This window comes from Scyliorhinus canicula, chromosome 18 (assembly GCF_902713615.1).
Source record: "Scyliorhinus canicula chromosome 18, sScyCan1.1, whole genome shotgun sequence".
NCBI classification, from domain to species: Eukaryota; Metazoa; Chordata; class Chondrichthyes; order Carcharhiniformes; family Scyliorhinidae; genus Scyliorhinus; species Scyliorhinus canicula.
In genome coordinates, this window is record NC_052163.1 from 125115383 (window position 1) to 125134576 (window position 19194).

Consider the following 19194-nt stretch of genomic DNA (forward strand, 5'->3'; position numbering starts at 1 on the left):
GGGGGGAATATGGGAGGAGCCCTCCCATATTCCATTCGGGCTGTGGAGGGGGGTGGGGGAAAGTTGGGGATTGTTTTGGGAGCCTTGGAGATCGGGACGTCACCAACAATGGGGAGTTCTGGCGAGCGGAACTCCCCACTGTACAGAACGGGGAGCCATCTGTTTCTCAGCACTGCGAGTGCCCGGAAACACGCAGCTAAACGTGCTCGTAATTCTCTGCTTCTTTATACTTCTTGGTAAAGTGAGTAACTTAACTACAGTGTACTCCATCTGCTAGAATTTTGTCCACTCGCTCAACCCATCCGCATCCACCTGCAAACTCCATTAGGTAACTCAAGTTAGATTTTTAAAAAAACTATGGGGGGGCGATTCTCAAAAATGGAGCCCAAGTGTTTGCGTTGTCGTCGAAACGGGCACAGGGATGACCGATTCTGTCCCCCACAGGGGGCCAGCACGGCGCTGGAGTGGTTCACGCCGCTCCAGTGTCCTTTCCCGGTGCCAAATGGGCGCCGCGCCAACTCGTGCATGCGCAGTTGGGCCTCGCAGTTGGACTTCCTCAGCGCGCGGCCCCGAATCAACATGGCGTCGGTGTTCAGGGGCCAGCCACGCGGCGGGGGGGAAGAGGCTGGCCCGCCGATTGGTGGGCCCCGATCGAGGGCCAGACCCCTCGGAGGCCACCACCGGTGAAGGATGGGTGCCCCCCCCCACAGGCCGCCCCCTGACCCTTCGCGCAGAGTTCCTGCCGGTAGTGACCCGGGGTGAACGGCGCCAGCGGGACTCTGCCGTATCCGCTCGGCCCATTCGGCTGGACAATCAGCGGCCCCGCCGATTCCAGCGTCTCACGGCTGGCGCTGTGTCAAACGCGCCGGCACAAATGGCGCCGATTCTCCGCACCTCGGAGAATCACGCGCCAGCGTTGGGGCATCATGGCGCGGTTGCGGCGATTCTCCGACCAGGCACGGGGCTCGGAGAATCGCCCCCTATTAGTCTATTTTGATGTGTTGATTGCAAAAATAATTTGGGGCAAGATATCTGATGGAATGTCAGGGTTCGAAGGGCTGACTTTCCTACTCCTGCTCCTAATTCCGATGTTCTTCTGAATGGAGCCATGGAATTCTTCACAGGGGAGCGGGTCGCTGTTTTATCATCAAAAGACTGACCCTGCATCATTCCCTCAGTCAACCCAGATAATGTGCTCACGTTTTGCAGTGCTGCTTGATTCCAATTGTGAAGAATAAGTTGCTCTGAAGTGTGTTTCAAGCCAGAAAGATATCTCACAAAGTTAATAATTGCCCAAACCCTACAGCAAGCCCCAGACTCCGTCATACCGACTAGGGGTAGTTTCCCAGAAAGGAAAACCTCAGTTCCCACTATCAAATCAAAACATTGCAAGGTTTAGCAACAAAAATTTTTAGACAGCAATTGGGGCAAGGAAAATATATGATTTCCCCACCACTTTTTAAAAAAGAAATTTAGAGTACCCAATTAGTTTTTTCCAATTAAGGGGCAATTTAGCGTGGCCAATCCACCTAACCTGCACATCTTTTGGGTTGTGGGGGCGAAACCCACGCAGACACGGGGAGAATGTGCAAACTCCACACGGACAGTGACCCGGAGCCGGGATCGAAACCTGGGAGCTCGGCGCCGTGAGGCAGCAGTGCTAACCCACTGGGCCACCGTGCTGCCCCCCCAACCCCGATTTTCCCCAACCCTAACCCAAAGTTACTGACGTTAACACTCCTGACAAGTGCCTCGACAGGTTTTATTAAGTTAAAAGGCGCAACATAAATATATTCTTGTTAGAGATCGTTCCTGGGTCTTTCTGATTTAGGCTCCTCACCTGGTAGGGGAACTGAATTATTCACCGAAGATTATTAAAAGTGCAGAACGCACATCTGTTTTCTTAGTGGTGAGCACTACTGGGTAAAGAGAAAGCCATCGCAGGGACCTTCGACCTCACCTCACCATTGCCAACTCCTATATTTCCAGAACCGCGACAACTATATCCGTTCCTGCAAGCTTCTGCCTGACGGACGCACTCTGATCGTAGGCGGAGAGGCGAGCACGCTTTCAATCTGGGATCTGGCAGCACCAACTCCACGCATCAAAGCTGAACTGACGTCTTCGGCCCCCGCCTGCTACGCGCTCGCCATCAGCCCTGACGCTAAAGTCTGTTTCTCGTGTTGCAGTGACGGCAACATCGCCGTGTGGGATTTACATAATCAAACCCTGGTCAGGTAAGGTGTGGGCAGGGATGTTGACGGCCATCTCTTTTGTGTCTTGTTTCCATTTTTCCATGGCCCACAGGCAAAGGCAGTAACTTTCCTTGGTTGATAGCCATTCTTTACACAAGAATCATCCCAATGAATGTCTGTAGAGTAATCGGATTGGACATGATCATTAAAACAATCAAGGGCAGCACGGTAGCACAGTGGTTAGCACAATTGCTTCACAGCTCCAGGGTCCCAGGTTCGATTCCCGGCTTGGGTCACTGTCTGTGTGCAGAGTCTGCACGTTCTCCCCGTGTGTGCGTGGGTTTCCTCCGGGTGCTCCGGTTTCCTCCCACAGTCCAAAGATGTGCAGGTTAGGTGGATTGGCCATGCTAAATTGCTCTTAGTGTCCAAAAATTGCCCTTAATGTTGGGTGGGGTTGCTGGGTTATGGGGATAGGGCGGAGGTGTTGACCTTGGGTAGGGTGCTCTTTCCAAGAGCTGGTGCAGACTCGATGGGCCGAATGGCTTCCTGCACTGTAAATTCAATTCTGTGTAAAAGAGTTTGATCGTGACCCTAATCCTCAGCCAATGCCTGCAAATGCCTACTTTTAAGGGGAGCTGGATGAGTTTTGGCTCAGTACTGATTTAATTTATGGACATTTAATTTATGGGCCGGTGCGGTGGTTAGCGCTGCTGTCTCATAGCTCCAGGGACACGGGTTCAGTTCCGGCCTTGGGTCACTGTCTGTTTGGAGTTGGCACTTTCTCCCCGTGTCTGCGTGGGTTTCCTCCGGGTGCTCCGGTTTTCTCCCACAGTCCAAAAGATGTGCAGGTTAGGTGGACTGGCCATGCTAAATTAGTGTCCAAAAGGTTAGGTGGGGTTATTGGGTTAAGGGGAGAGGGTGGGCCCCTGAACCTAGGTAGGGTACCCTTTCAGAGGGTTGATGCAACTTGATGGGCTGAATGGCCTCCTTCTGCAGTGTGATTGTATATTTTGGAGTGAAAAATAATGAGGTGCGATGCCAGGATCAAAAGCATGGTGCATTTCAGAATTCTGAATAATTGGAATGAATTGGAAGCCCTCGCACACTCGAGTTCTGTGTACTTGGGTCAGAGACTTGTCCAAATTAGGGATGTGGTCACCTGGGGTTGACCAGATTACAAACATATCGCAATTGTGCTGGAAATGATCAGCTCTGGATTGGACTTGTGCGTAGAATCCGTACAGTGCAGAAGGAAACCATTCAGCCCATCAAGTCTGCACCGGCCCCATGAATGAGCCCCGACCCAGACCCACTCCCCTGCTCTGTTCCCATAACCCCACCTAACCTACACATCACTCGGGAGATTTTAGCTTGGCCATTCCATCTAACCTGCACATCTTTGGACTGTGGCGGGAAACCGGGGCACCCGGAGGAAACCCATGGGGAGAACGTGCAAACTCCACACGGACAGTCACCCAAGGCCGGAATTGAACTTGGGGCCCCTGGTGCTATAAGGCAGCAGTGCTAACCACTGTACCACCCCAGGTATCCGTGTCTGGATACCTCTATTGTAGCGATTAGAGAAAGGACCCTTTTTAGCAATGGTGCAAGTCTAAGCCTCAATTTTCCTAAAGGTGTTGTCATAAAAGGTTGTGGGGGGGCGGAGGGAAGGAATTGCTGAGCTTCGGACTGAGACAACTGAAGGCACGGCCAACAATAGTGGAGCAGTTGAAATCGGCCTGTGGTTGGAATTGGTAGGGTGCGGAGAACCTGGCGGGTTGACGGGCTGCAGGAGGTTACAGAGATGGATTGAGGCGAGAGCCTCTTGAGGGTTTTCAAAATGAGGTTAATAAGAATTGGAAAAACCCTGGAAGCAGCTGAGCTTTGACATCGGCTCCTTCCCTCAGCTGGGAATAAGTCATTTGATCTGAGGCGGAGAAGCAACAGACATATTTTGATTCATCACAACAGTCCTGGGACTAGGGGAGGGAAAGCTGACGCCAGCTATTCCCTCCTAATCATCAGCCAATGGGCTCTTCCATCCATGTCTCTTTGGACTAACTTCATTTACCATTCCAGGTACCCAATGAGAAGGGGTGAGCGCAGGGTCAGCCTTGACTGGAAGAATTCTCCAGCTGAAGAACATATTGATGATGGCCATTGAGGCCCACATTTTACAGCCCCTACAGGGGCTTGTTTAGCACAGGGCTAAATCGCTGGCTTTGAAAGCAGACCGAGGCAGGCCAGCAGCACGGTTCAATTCCCGTACCAGCCTCCCCGAACAGGCGCCGGAATGTGGCGACTAGGGGCTTTTCACAGTAACTTAATTTGAGGCCTACTCGTGAGAATAAGCGATTTTCATTTCATCTTGGCGGCTTACCAAAGGATGGTTAACAGCCACAGGACAGACTTCCGGCAGCTTCTAGACCAGGGGAGCTTGTGTTTTACCCTTCGTCTGGGCTGTGATCTGAGGCGGACAGGCCTTAAAATTAGCACCGCTGGCCTGTGCGCTGGTTCCTGGGTTTCAACCCGCCCTCTGGCCATTTTAGCGGAAGTGGGATGGAGGGGGTGGGGTGCTACCTGCCTGCATGCAGGGGTAGCTGATGCAAATTGTTAATTGCCAATTAAAACCAATTAAATGAGGCCAAGCAGGATTTTCCAGTCAGACTCCCACAGATGGCGGGGGCCAGGTTGACTTCAGCAGCCGCCGCCCCCCCCCCCCCCCCCCCCCCCCCCCCCCCACCTCAAGGCAGACCAGAGAGCCAGGGCTCCAGTGATGCCAACACGCCCTCCCTTGCATATACAGTAACAGCAGCAGCCACAGACTGTCAGCCCCACACCCTCTTTCCCGTCCCCCCCCCCTCCCCCGTCCCACCCCAAATGGTCGTCTACTGCAAAAGCCATTTTTAATTTAGACTTTATAAAAGTTGGAGAGATGGTACCTCCATTTTGAAATATCATCTCTCACATTTATCTTTCACTGCGGCCTGCTTCTCATTTCAAATTTAAAGGCATCAAGCTTGAGAACTGAGCCCCCCCACCCCCAGCCTCATCCATCCGCATAATAGCTTGGCAAGCCCACTTTCTGGCCATTAATTGGCCGCTCTAGGCTAAATCGCATTCAGTGACCGTTACACACAGGCTTCTGAACCCCATTTGGGCCTAAGGGTGGGAGCTCGGGGTGGGGGGGGGGGATTCAGAAGTCCACAGGGTAAACCCAGCAAAGTACACCAGAGAAGATGTGCAGGTCAGGTGGGGTTACGGGGTTAAAGGGATAGGGCGGGGGAGTGGACCTAGGTGGGGTGCTCTTTCGGAGGGTCGGTACAGACCCGATGGGCCAAATGGCCTCCTTTTGTAGGGATTCTATGGAAAATGGCTGAACAAAAAATCAATAGATGGATTGATAGAAATAGGAGTTGTTCATTACAATGTTCCGTTCTGATTCTATAATATTCTGTAATCCATTTCCTAGCATCTCCATACCTCTGATATTTGTGATGTGGAGATGCCGGCGTTGGACTAGGCTGAGCACAGTAAGAAGTCTTACAACACCAGGTTAAACTCCAACAGGTTTGTTTCAAAACGCGGAGCAGAAACTTATAGCCAAGTTCTGCACACATGAGTACGGCCTCAACCGGGACCTGAGATTCATGTCACATTATATTCACCCACCACCATCTGGCCCGGGCTTGTGAAATCCCACCAACTGTCCTGGCGTGAGACAATTCACACCTCTTTAACCTGGGATTACCCCTCTCTCTGGATCTGTAAAGACTCAATCACCTGCAAATGCTCGCATTCAAAGCATTGACTTACATCTTTGACTTTGCCTATATATACGTTTCTGGAACATATCTCTTCATTCACCCGAGGAAGGAGCAGTGCTCCAAAAGCTAGTGATTTGAAACAAACCTGTTGGACTTTAACCTGGTGTTGTAACACTTATTACTCTGATATTTGTAACATTGAAATCCATTCTCATCGATGTAACACATCTTTATTTAACAATATTTAATTTCACTTTTCCTTTTTATATATTCTGTATGCAGGCAGTTCCAAGGTCACACAGATGGGGCCAGCTGTATTGACATCTCGAATGATGGGACCAAGCTGTGGACTGGCGGCCTGGACAACACAGTCAGGTGCTGGGACCTGAGGGAGGGGCGGCAACTTCAGCAGCACGACTTCACCTCACAGGTATGGAGCCTGGGATTACTCCGTAGAGGGAGTGCTGGGAGGTTCAATCAGTGTTGACTTTAATAATTGCCCTCTCCACTGTCGTCCAGCTGGGTGGGGCTGTACTTGTCTGTTCCTATTCTGGTCTTGGCCAGAGAATCACCTGCAATGGCCTCTCTTCTTACTCCTACACTGTTACGTCTGGTGCCTTTGGGGCAGCAGGGTAGCATGGTGGTTAGCATAAATGCTTCACAGCTCCAGGGTCCCAGGTTCGATTCCCGGCTGGGTCACTATCTGTGTGGAGTCTGCACGTCCTCCCCCTGTGTGCGTGGGTTTCCTCCGGGTGCTCCGGTTTCCTCCCACAGTCCAAAGATGTGCGGGTTAGGTGGATTGGTCATGCTAAATTGCCCGTAGTGTCCTAATAAAAGTAAGGTTAAGGGGGGGTTGTTGGGTTACAGGTATAGGGTGGATACGTGGGTTTGAGTAGGGTGATCATGGCTCGGCACAACATTGAGGGCCGAAGGGCCTGTTCTGTGCTGTACTGTTCTATGTTCTATGTTCCCAAGGACCGATCCTTGCCCGCCTCCTACTTCTCACGCTGCATTCTGACCCTCAGCAACATCATCCCAAAATACAGTGTTAGTTTCCACATGGAAACTTGTGGCATCCAGCTGTACCACAACACCACCTCTCTCGACCCCTCCCCTGTCTCTAGGTTGTCCAACATTCAGTACTGAATGACCAGAAATTTCCTCCAACAAAATACTGGGAAGACAAAAACCAGTGTCTTCAGTCTCTGATGCAAACCCTGTTTCCTCACCACTGACTCAAACCCTTTCCGCTTCGGTAGCAAAAATTGGAAGGCTGATTATTATTTGAATGGGTGTAAATTGAGAGAGGCGGATACTCAGCGAGTCATTGGTGTCGTCGTGCATCAGTCGCTGAAAGTAAGCACACGGTAGGATGGTGGTTAGCATAAATGCTTCACAGCTCCAGGGTCCCAGGTTCGATTCCCGGCTGGGTCACTGTCTGTGCGGAGTCTGCACGTCCTCCCCGTGTGTGCGTGGGTTTCCTCCGGGTGCTCCGGTTTCCTCCCACAGTCCAAAGATGTGCGGGTTAGGTGGATTGGCCATGCTAAATTGCCCGTAGTGTCCTAAAAAGTAAGGTTAAGGGGGGGGGGGGGGGGGGGGGGTTGTTGGGTTACGGGTATAGGGTGGATACGTGGGTTTGAGTAGGGTGATCATTGCTCGGCACAACATTGAGGGCCGAAGGGCCTGTTCTGTGCTGTACTGTTCTATGTTCTATGTTCTAGCAGGCAGTAAAGAAGGCAAATGGCATGTTGGCATTCATAGCAACAGGATTGAAGTATAGGAATAGAGATGTTTTACTGCAGTTGCATAGGGCATTGGTGAGGCCACGGCTGGAGTATTGCGTGCAGTTTTGATGTTCTTGCTATGGAGGGAGGGCAGCGAAGGTTTACCAGGCTGATTCCTGGGATGGCGGGGCTGTCAGATGAGGAGAGATTAAATCGGTTAGGATTATATTCACTGGAGTTTAGAAAAGTGAGAAGGGATCTCAAAGAAACTTACAAAATTGTAACAGGATTTGGCACGGTAGATTCAGAAAGAATGTTACCGATGGTGGGGGTGTCCAGAACCAGGGGTCATAGTTTCAGGATAAGGGGTAAACCTTTTAGGACTGAGGAGAGGAGAAATGTCTTCACCCAGAGAGTGGTGAATCTGTGGAATTACCTACCACAGAAAGTAGTTGAGGCCAAAATGTTGTGACATTTCAAGAAGGAATTAGATTCGGCTCTTGGGGGTAAAGGGATCAAGGGATATGGGGGAAAGCGGGATCAGGATATTGAACTTGATGATCAGCCATGTTATAATGAAAGATGTTGCAGGCTGGAGGGGCCTCCTCCTGCTTCTATTTTCTACGGTTCTATGAAATGATCTGGTGATGAACCACTCAATCTCATTATTGTTTTTGAGACTGAGGTGAACTGACCTTTAGACTGCCTACTTCCATTTCCAACCCGGTCTCAGCTCATCTTTTGCTGATACTCTCATCCATTCCTTCGTTACTTCTAGACTCAACTATTCCAAAGCACCTCAGGATGCCTCAATCATTCCAGGTCCTGTTTCTCAGTCACCCCTGTGCTCGCTGACCTACATAAGCGATGCATTTTCACTCCCTATTAAGCAATGCGTTTTCACTCCCCTCTCCCTATTTCTGTAAAATCCTCCAGGCATACTAAAACTGTTTTCTAAATGCTGCATGCAGGTGGGCAAGAATTAGGAGCCGGAGACTGCTCGTCCCCTTGAGCCTGCATCACCATTCGATAATACCACTCCTGACCCGATTGTGGCCTTGCCTCCACATTCCTGTCTGCTCCCATTAACCCTCACCTCCCTTGTCAATGAGCAATCTGGCCAACCCTGCCTTGAACAGACTGGATTGTACAGTCCCTACTTCTCTTTGTGGGCAGCATGGTGGCACAGTGGTTAGCACTGTTGCTTCACAGGGCCAGGGACCGGGTTCAATTCCCGGCTTGGATCACTGTCTGTGCGGAGTCTGCAAGTTCCCCCCATGTCTGCGTGGGTTTCCTCCGGGTGCTCCGGTTTCCTCCCACAAGTCCCAAAAGACGTGCTGTTAGCTGAATTCGACATTCTGAATTCTCCCTCTGTGTACCCGAACAGACGCCGGAATGTGGTGACTAGGGGATTTTCACCGTAACTTCATTGCAGTGTTAATGTACGCCTACTTGTGACACTAATAAAGATTATTATTATATGCAACCTCCACTGCCCCTTGCAATAAACACCAACATTCCATTTACCTTCCTGATCACTTGCTGTGCCTGTGCACCAACTTTTGTGATTGATGCACTGGGGCACCCAGGTCCCTCTGTAGCACAGAGCTTTGCAATCTCTTTCCAGTTAAATCATCTACTCACTGCTGAAGTGGAAACTTCACATTGTCCTGGTTATTCTCCCATCTGCCAAGTTTTTGAATCCCATAGTAAACTGAAAGATGCCACGTTGATCGCTCACAGGTTAGATCATAGAATTTACAGTGCAGAAGGAGGCCATTCAGCCCATCGAGTCTGCACCGGCTCTTGGAAAGAGCACCCTAACCAAGGTCAACACCTCCACCCTATCCCCATATCCCCTTATCCCAGTAACCCCAACCAACACTAAGGGCAATTTATCATGGCCAATCCACCTAACCCGCACATCTTTGGACTGTGGGAGGAAACCGGAGCAACCGGAGGAAACCCACGCACACTCGGGGAGAACGTGCAGACTCCGCACAGACAGTGACCCAAGCCGGAATCGAACCGATTCCGTTGACCCTTTTGAGGTGACATTTCCTGCAAAGCCATGTGATTTAAAGGTACAGAATATTCAAATGAACAGGCCACACACAACAAAGAAAATGTAGAGTGAATATTGTGTACAACCCATCTGAGATCTCCCTGCTCCTCCACTTCAGGCTTTTTGAGCACCCTGGATTTTAAACACTCCACCGTTGATGGCCATGCCTTCAACTACACCATCCCCAAGCTCTGCAATTCCCTTCCTAAATTTCTCCACCTCCCCATGTCTCTTTCCTCCTCTCAGACGGTCCTTAGAACCTACCACTTTGACCAAGCTTTTAGTCAGCTGTCCTCATACCTCCATACCCGATTCTGTGCCATGTGCTGTTGGATCATCGCACCTACGAAGCACCTTGGGAGAACTTACTGCGCTAAAGGTGCCATACAAATGCAAATTATTGTTCTGATGGGTTGAAGGATAAATGTTGTCTAGAATAGCATCCACATTTTCTGATCTGATGGGGCCGTGCAATCTTTGACATCCTGTAACGCTGGGTTTCTGAACTGCTACCACCTTGTCCATTTGTAGCTTTATGGTAAAATGATAGGTTTCACCATTCCGTACAATTCTCGACATTCCGAGCAGAGTCATAAAGACAATAATCACTGTGCCTCATCCAAAACCGATCCCCACTGCCTTACTTCCACCTCCACCCCACCATTAGCCCTGAGAGAGAAGGGCAGCTGGCACAAGGATTTTCTGGGAACTAGAGCATGTTGATGTCTTTTGACAATCGCAACAAGAGGGACCGTTAGCCTCAATCTCTGGGATGGCCCAAGACATTCCTGACTCCGCAATAATGCGAAGCTCCTCCATTTGTAGATTCATTGGCACAGTTCAACCTCTGCAGCTGAAGAACATCATTGACACAAACCTGACCAGTTGAGCTGCAGAGGATGAATAACAAACCATTAATCAATGACGGTCAATTGGCTTATTTAGTCCACTACCCAAAATGGGAAACATTTTCTTCAACGAATACAGATTTTTAAAAAAAAAATCATGAGATGTGGGTGTCCCTGGCTAGGGCAGAATTATTGCCCATCCCCAATTGTCCTTGAGAAGGTGGTGGTGAGATGGCTGCTTAAACCGCTGCAGTACATCTGGAACATCTGGAATAGGTATGCCCCCAGTCCTTTAAAGGAGGGAGTTCCAGGATTTTGTCCCAACGATCGTGACATTTCCAAGTCAGGAAGGTGCTTGAGGATAAGGGGTAAACCTTTTAGGACTGAGGTGAGGAGAAATTTCTTCACCCAGAGAGTGGGGAATCTGTGGAATTCACTACCACAGAAAGCAGTTTTGTTTTTTAAATTTAGTGTACCCAATTCTTTTTTTTTTTCCTATTAAGGGGCAATTTAGCGAGGCCAATTCACCTACCCTGCACATCTTTTTGGGTTTTGCGGATGAGACCCACGCAGATACAGGGAGAATGTGCAAACTCCACGCAGATAGTGACCCAGGGCCGGGATCGAACCTAGGTCCTCAGTGCCGTGAGGCAGCAATGCTAACCACTACGCCACTGTGCTGCCTCCTCTCTCTCACTCTTCTAAGCTCCAATGAATATAATCCTTACCGACTTAGTCTCTCCTCATCCGACAGTCCTGCCATCCCAGGAATCAGCCTGGTAAACCTTCGCTGCACTCCCTCCATAGCAAGAACATCCTTCCTCAGATAAGGATCTGAGGAATGGATCTTCAGATCCATTGACCTTTGAATCAATATGAACCCCCAGCATCTCTTCGGTATGTGTTGTAGGACCAGTTCATGATGTTAGAGAGGAATTACTGGATACTAGTGAAGCCATTGCTAAAAGCCCTCTTGATGGTGTTTCAGATTTTCTCCCTGGGGTACTGCCCGACCGGCGAGTGGCTTGCTGTCGGAATGGAAAGCAGCAACGTTGAAGTGTTGCACGTCAACAAGCCAGACAAGTACCAGCTTCACCTACACGAGAGCTGTGTGCTCTCACTCAAGTTTGCCTGTTGCGGTAAGAAACGTTCCCAGTCTTCAGTCGCCAGCACACGCTGTATGAAGCTGCATAGGAGATACTGAAGCATTTTGGGAGAATTGTTGTATCTGTGTGAACCCAGTTCCTTCCTGCCAATTCATCCCATTATAACACAGCTCTAGCACTGTGATGTATGTTCCACTTCTGTTTAGTGAATATAGGAAGGCGGTGGCGTAGTGGTATTGTCACCGGACTAGTCAACCAGAGACCCAGAGTAATGCTCTGGTGGTCCAGGTTCAAATCCCGCCACTGCAGATGGTGAAATTTGAATTCAATACAAGTCCAATGAAGCCAATATCGATTGTCGTAAAAACCCATCTGGGGGCAGCACGGTAGCACAGTGGTTAGCACAGTTGCTTCACAGCTCCAGGGTCCCAGGTTCGATTCCTGGCAGGGTCACTGTCTGTGCGGAGTGTGCACATCCTCCCCGTGTGTGCGTGGGTTTCCTCCGGGTGCTCCGGTTTCCTCCCACAGTCCAAAGATGTGCAGGTTAGGTGGATTGGCCATGCTAAATTACCCTTAGTGTCCAAAAGGTTAGGTGGGGTTACGGGAATAGGAGTGGGCTTAAGTAGGCTGCTCTTTCCAAGAGCCGGTGCAGACTCGATGGCCTGAATGGCCTCCTTCTCCACTGTACGTCCACGATCTATGATCTATGGTTCACTAATGTCCTTTAGGGAAGGGAATCTGCCCGGTCTGGCATACATTTGACTCCAGATCCACAATAATGTGGTTGGCTCTTAACGCCCCCTCAAGAGACATTTGGGACGGGCAATAAATGATGGCCCGGCCACGCCCCATGAAAGAAAAACAAAACATTCCTGAGGTATAGCGAGGCTGGCATTTTTTGCCGTCCCTAACTGCCCCTGATCGGCCCCTTGAGCGCTACAGACCAAGTGCTGAGGGTGCTCCCACAATGCTGTGGGGTGGCAAAACAGGCCCAAGTCAGAATGGTGGGTGAGCTGGACTGGAATCTGAAGATGGCATTCCTCTCCACTGACTGCCCTTGTCCTGGGAGGTGGCAAAAGGCCGCGGGTTTGGGAAGAAGCCTTGGTGAGTTGCCGCAGTGTGTTCTCTGGATCGGACACACTGCCATCAGCATTGGTGATGGAAGAAATGGATGTTTACGCCGGCGAACAGGTTTCTGATCAGCTGGACTGCTTTACCCTGGGTGGTGTTGAGCTTTGAGAGTGTTGTCGCAGGTGCATCTATCCAGACCTTCCTCTGTGGCTTCACCTCACCATGTTTGCATTTTGACAGCATTAGAATGAGATCTAAACATCAGCAGGAAAACTCAGCCTAAGCTAAAATCAGTGTGAGCTATTTGAAGTGACGTTTACCACTGCTTGATAATGGACGATGGAGCCCTTGCAGTGGGTCATGTTCCACACTGATGGCCAAATTTTACTTAACATGTGAATATCTGGTAAGCAGATAGGTAAAATGTCGTAAGCAGGGTGTACGATACGCAGGAACTTACTGGGCGGAATTCTCCGCTCCCGCGCGGCACCGGGAAGGCCGTCGTGAACTCGGCCTAGTTTCAGGACGGCCTTGGAGGCCGCTCCTCGCACCCTATTCAACCCCCCCCCCGGGGGCTAGGAGCGGCGCTCCCTAAATCTCGGCCGCCGGGCCTTGATGACGCCTAAGTGACGTCAGCCGTGCATGCGCAGGTTGGCCAGCTCCAACCCGCGCATGCGCGGCTGACATCACGACGGCTGCCGGTTCCAACCCGCGCATGCACGGTTGTTGTCTTCCCCTCCGCTGCCCCGCAAGACGTGGCGGCTTGATCTTGCGGGGCAGCGGAGGGGAAAGAGTGCGTCCCTTGGGCACCGATCGCAGGCCAGTCCCCTCCCGAGCACGGCCGTGGTGCTCACTCCCCTCTCTGCCCCCCACATGCCACAAACAAAGCTTTGGCGCAATGTTCACGACGGCAGCGACCAGGTGTGGTTGCCGCCGGCGTGAACAGGTCGGGAACGTCAGGCCGCTCGGCCAGTCCGGGCTTGAGAATCGGCGGTCGCCGTGAAAAACGGCGAGCGCCGATTCTGCGAGTGGGGGGTGGGAGAATCGCGAGGGGTGCCAGGGCGGCGTGTCGTGAGTCGCCCAGCCCTCCCGCGATTCTCCCACCCGGCGTGGGGAGCGGAGAATTCCGCCCACTATGTCGAGACTTGACACTAGTGCGGATAATTTCAGTACAAGAGCTAACACCATCACTGGTGCGATGGATGTCAGTCCTGCCTCCTTCGATACTGTGACATGCGATGACCCTGACCAATGGTCCTTTGAACGTCGCCGCAAATAACTCGGTTTAGCTGACCATTCGTTGCATTGTTTTTGTGGGATCATACTGTGCCCAAAATGCTTTCCTTGGTCTCCTACGCAACATCAATTGGTGTAATCCACAGCAGCTCCTTAATGTTGAATGAAGCACTCTGGCTGTATCTGAAAGAGGGGGTCCAGCAAGTTCAACCTTTTTCAAACAAAAGGACAAATATAACTTGAAGGCCGTGCATCTCTTCAAAATGACGGCCGTTGCCTGAGAGTTGCATTTTATATCTTGCCATTTTAACCAGGAACTTGCATGATGGTGGTGAACGGAGTGACAGATCTATCCAACATCAAAAATACATTTACGGTCAGATTCAAAATGATTACTGTGAAATGTGAAAATGTCCTGTGACGTTGTACATCCTGCTACACTCTTTGTTTAGGGCAGTGTTTTACAAAGCGGGGTGCGTCGTGGGATGCCGAAAAATGGGGATTGCCAAAATGATCCCCCACGTGTGTCACAGTTTAGATCCGCCCCCACACACACAGCTGAATATCTACGGTTGCAATGTGTGTTTCCCCCAGGCCCTAAATGATAAAATACTGCGCAAACCGAATCTTTCCTGAGCGATGTCACCACTGGCACAGCCACACCGATTGACCACACAGTCACATAATAATCTTTATTTTTGTCACAAGTAGGCTTACATTAAATCAGTAATGATACTACTGTGAAAGACCCCACATTTTATTGATTATTTTTTTTCCCCCTCTTCAAAATTGTGGGTCGACAAACAAAGTGGAAACCTGTTTCACCGATTTGTCAATGAAGTCGGGGTAGCTTGCTGCTCCTCTCTCTCTTCCTGATATTGTTCAGGGGGGGGAACCGCCTGGTTTGGGGCCATCCCGATTTCAATGTAACTCCTCCCAGTGCCAGGCGGGAGGCAGGAATCCGGCCTCTTAAGTGACAACTCCCAAGTGAATTTCCAATGTTTCTAACCAGCCTGCGTTCATTCCCATTACTGATGAAAACGTGACACTTTGGTACGTCATTCTAATTCGACATTACAAAACCATTCCCATCTATTTGTGAATGAGAACTGAAATATCTTCATTTCAGTGCATGCTGTACCAGGATATAGTATTGAGAAGATCAATATTTTTTACCCAAAACATCACGTTACATAATTGTGGGTGGCGTGAGGCCGGCCATTTGGGTAAAAGTGGTTCGCCAGACAAAAAAGTTTGCGAGACACTGGTTTAGGTGACTGCACTCTGCTCCAGGTTGTGGCAAATTCCGGGTTTGTGCGATAACGCTGTGTTCAATCTCTGATGCACAGAAAGACTTTCAATAACCACAGTGTGTTCAAACCAATAGAGGCCCTGGGCTGGCGGTGTGCGCACACACACAGGGTCTGAATGCCCGTGTAGTGCATTCTGTGACACACGCACTGACAGTTCGATTGACTCTGCTAGTGTGTTCAAACTGTGACAGTCGCTCAAGGTTTGCTTGATTCAGTAAGTTGTTGGAACTCCACTGCCCTGATTTACGGTGCTTGCCAAACCTGACTGTTCTCCAGCCATTCATTTATTCTGAATGTTGCATGAATGGACACTTTAAAGCCGCAAGACTCTTTTAAGCTCTTTGCAGACAATGAAATTCTCCCACCATGGCACACTGCCAATATGAAAGCTCACTCCTCTGGTCACTAGGGGTTTCTCAGCAGGTTCAGGAGATTTTTTATTTCCTCCTCACACACAAATAGATGACTTTAGCAGTCAATTATAATGAAGTATCTGCTCCAGATTTCAGGAGAAATAGTTCCCCCGTGTGCTTCCCACACAGGGCCCTTGCTACTCTTCTCAAACTTCCGGTTCCTCCCTAATGCAGCCCCTGAGAGTGTTTCTGAGGAAGCACAAAGGCAGCTTGGTCCCATCTCACCGTTGGTCTCCAGAGGACGCCAAGCTAGTGTCTTGAAATTGCTGCTCTTCTAACTCTCCTCCCCTGCAGGTAACAACAGTCGAAAGCTCTGGGCAGTGACCATAGAAATATTTACATTGCTGCACAACCTTAGAAAGTCACAAAGAATTTTCCAGATGATGAAAGCTGGAATTCTTGGCATTGCGATTCACTTTTCCCGCTGGCAGTTCACCCCCACAAGTGGGTTTTTTGTTTTAAAGTGATGTTAGATAAGAGATAGAGATTAGCCTGAATGTTAGAGAGCACGCCCCTGCTTTCATTTGAAATGGTGCCAGGGAATCTTTTACATCCACCTCAGAGGATATTGCCTCAGATAAAATGTTTCTTCCAAACGATGGCACCTCAGAGTGCAGCACTCCCTCAGTACTGACCCTCTGACAGTGCGGCACTCCCTCAGTACTGACCCTCTGACAGTGCAGCACTCCCTCAGTACTGACCCTCTGACAGTGCAGCACTCCCTCAGTACTGACTCTCTGACAATGCGGCACTCCCTCAGTACTGACCCTCTGACAGTGCGGCACTCCCTCAGTACTGACCCACTGACAGTGCAGCACTCCCTCAGCACTGACCCTCTGACAGTGCAGCACTCCCTCAGTACTGACCCACTGACAGTGCAGCACTCCCTCAGCACTGACCCTCTGACAGTGCAGCGCTCCCTCAGTACTGACTCTCTGACAGTGCAGCACTCCCTCAATACTGACTCTCTGACAGTGCGGCATTCCCTCAGTACTGACCCTCTGACAGTGCAGCACTCACTCAGTACTGACCCTCTGACAGTGCAGCACTCCCTCAGTACTGACTCTCTGACAGTGCGGCACTCCCCCAGTACTGACCCTCTGACAGTGCAGCACTCCCTCAGTACTGACCCTCTGACAGTGCGCACTCCCTCAGTACTGACCCTCTGACAGTGCGCACTCCCTCAGTACTGACCCTCTGACAGTGCAGCACTCCCTCAGTACTGACTCTCTGACAGTGCGGCACTCCCCCAGTACTGACCCTCTGACAGTGCAGCACTCCCTCAGTACTGACCCTCTGACAGTGCGCACTCCCTCAGTACTGACCCTCTGACAGTGCGGCACTCCCTCAGTACTGACCCTCTGACAGTGCAGCACTCCCTCAGTATTGACTCTCTGACAGTGGAGCACTCCCTCAGTACTGACTCTCTGACAGTGTAGCACTCCCTCAGTACTGACCCTCTGACAGTGGAGCGCTCCCTCAGTACTGCCCCTTCGGCAGCGTGGTGCTTCTTCAGTACTGCTTTGGGAATGTCAGCCTAGAGTTTGTGCTCAAGTCTCTGGGATGGATTTTGAACTGACAACCTTCTGACCAGAGTCTGCTGCACTGAGCGATGGCTGATCAGCAGAAGTGGAATACGGCCTCAGTCTCGGGAATGTGGCATTAACAGGTTAATACTTCAATGGTCAAACTAACTTTCTTAGTCGTGAAAGAAACACATTATAAAATGAAGTCTTCAAAAGCAAGTTGCGGTGCAAGTTATGACTTTGGTTTTATTTTTCAGGTAAATGGTTTGTAAGCACAGGGAAGGACAACCTACTCAACGCGTGGAGGACTCCGTATGGAGCCAGTATATTTCAGGTACCGACTTATTGTTAGTGAGTAACTCATTGATATTGAACGCCACATTTCCTGACACTCTTATTTGAGGGATGCCCTCAGGAATTCTGTGTACGAGAGTTTCCAGGTGGTCAACTCTTGATTTAACTCGAGCGAGCTTCCAGTGTTTCCAACTGGTCCTTCCACTTGAACACAAGCCCAATCTCTACCAACCCAATTACTCTCTCTTGCCCCTCACTTCCACCATCTTTTCCACAGATCTGCTCATGCAGGAAACCGCCCTTTTCCGGGACCATAAAGCCCAGGAAATGTATAATTGCAGGCGGTGTCATGGATGATAACACTGTACTTCAGGAAGTGCTTTAAAAGTCTAAGGTGGCGCAGTGGTTAGCACTGCTGCCTCATGCCCCCAAGGACTCTGGTTTGATCCCAGACCCGGGTCACTGTCCGTGTGGAGTTTGCACATTCTCCCCATGTTTGTGTGGGTCTCACCCCCACAGCCCAAAGATGTGCAGGGTCGGTGGATTGGCCACGCTAAAATGCCCCTTAATTGGGGAAAATAAATGAATTGGGCACGTTCTCCCCGTGTCTGCGTGGGATTCCTCCGGTTTCCTCCCACAGTCCAAAGATGTGCAGGCTAGGTGGATTGGCTATGCTAAATTGCCCTTTAAGTGTCCAACGGTTGGGAGGAGTTACTGGGATATGTGGTCACATGCAGCCAATCAGACAAGAACCCATTTGTGCATGCTCTGTGTTCTGCCAGCCAGTCAATTTCAATCCAGGCTAATGTGTCACCCGCTACACCATGAGCTTTTATTTTTTTGAACATTCTATAATGTGGCACCTTATCCAATGCTCTCTGGAAATCCAAGTGCAACATGTCCACGTGCTCGCCTCTATCCATAGCTTATGTTACACCTTCAAGGGCAGCACGGGGGCGCAGTGGGTTAACACTGCTGCCTCACAGCACCGAGGTCCCAGGTTCGATCCCGGCTCTTGGTCGCTGTCCGTGTGGAGTTTGCACATTCTCCCCGTGTTTGCGTGGGTTTTACCCCCACAGCCCAAAGATGTGCAAGGTAGGTGGATTAGCCAGGGTAAATTGCCCCTTAATTGGAAAAAATTAATTGGTTACTCTAAATTGATTGAAAAAAATGTTACACCTTCAAAGAATTCTAGTAAATCGATAAACATGATTTCCCTTTCAGAAAACCATGCCAACTCTTTCCAATTACCTTGAGCTTGTCTATGTGTCCAGCTGTAACCTCTTTATTGATCAATTCTAACACCTTCCTCAAGGCAGACATCAAGCTGACTGGCTGAGAATTCCCCGTTTTCTGCCTCCCTCCCTCCTTGAAGGGAAGGGGTTATATTTGCTACTCTCCAGTCTGATGGAACCATTCCCGAATCTGACGAATTTAGGGAAAATTAACACCAATGCATCTGCTACCCTATTAGTCACCTCTTTCAAAACTGCTCATTTGAGAATTGAAGGAAAGGTTTATACAGTGTTTAGCCTTCAACACAAAGTACAAGTTACTGACTTTTTGCCATTTGTGACTATTCATTGGCCACAAACGGACTATCTGCAGAGAATGACAAATGGATTCAGTAGCCCTG

At 50.1% G+C, this 19194-nt stretch overlaps 1 protein-coding gene across 12 annotated transcripts in view; it reads left to right on the top strand.

Annotated features, from left to right (window-relative positions):
• The window catches only part of LOC119953663 (transducin-like enhancer protein 4), a 214066-nt gene that overhangs the window by 192545 nt on the left and 2327 nt on the right, over nt 1–19194 (top strand). For all 12 annotated transcript variants that reach the window (XM_038778151.1, XM_038778153.1, XM_038778152.1 and 9 more), the window contains exons 16-19: nt 1990–2237; nt 6245–6392; nt 11588–11738; nt 17522–17598. In XM_038778151.1, the coding sequence (XP_038634079.1) occupies nt 1990–2237; nt 6245–6392; nt 11588–11738; nt 17522–17598 (624 nt within the window). The remainder of the gene's footprint in view (nt 1–1989; nt 2238–6244; nt 6393–11587; nt 11739–17521; nt 17599–19194) is intronic.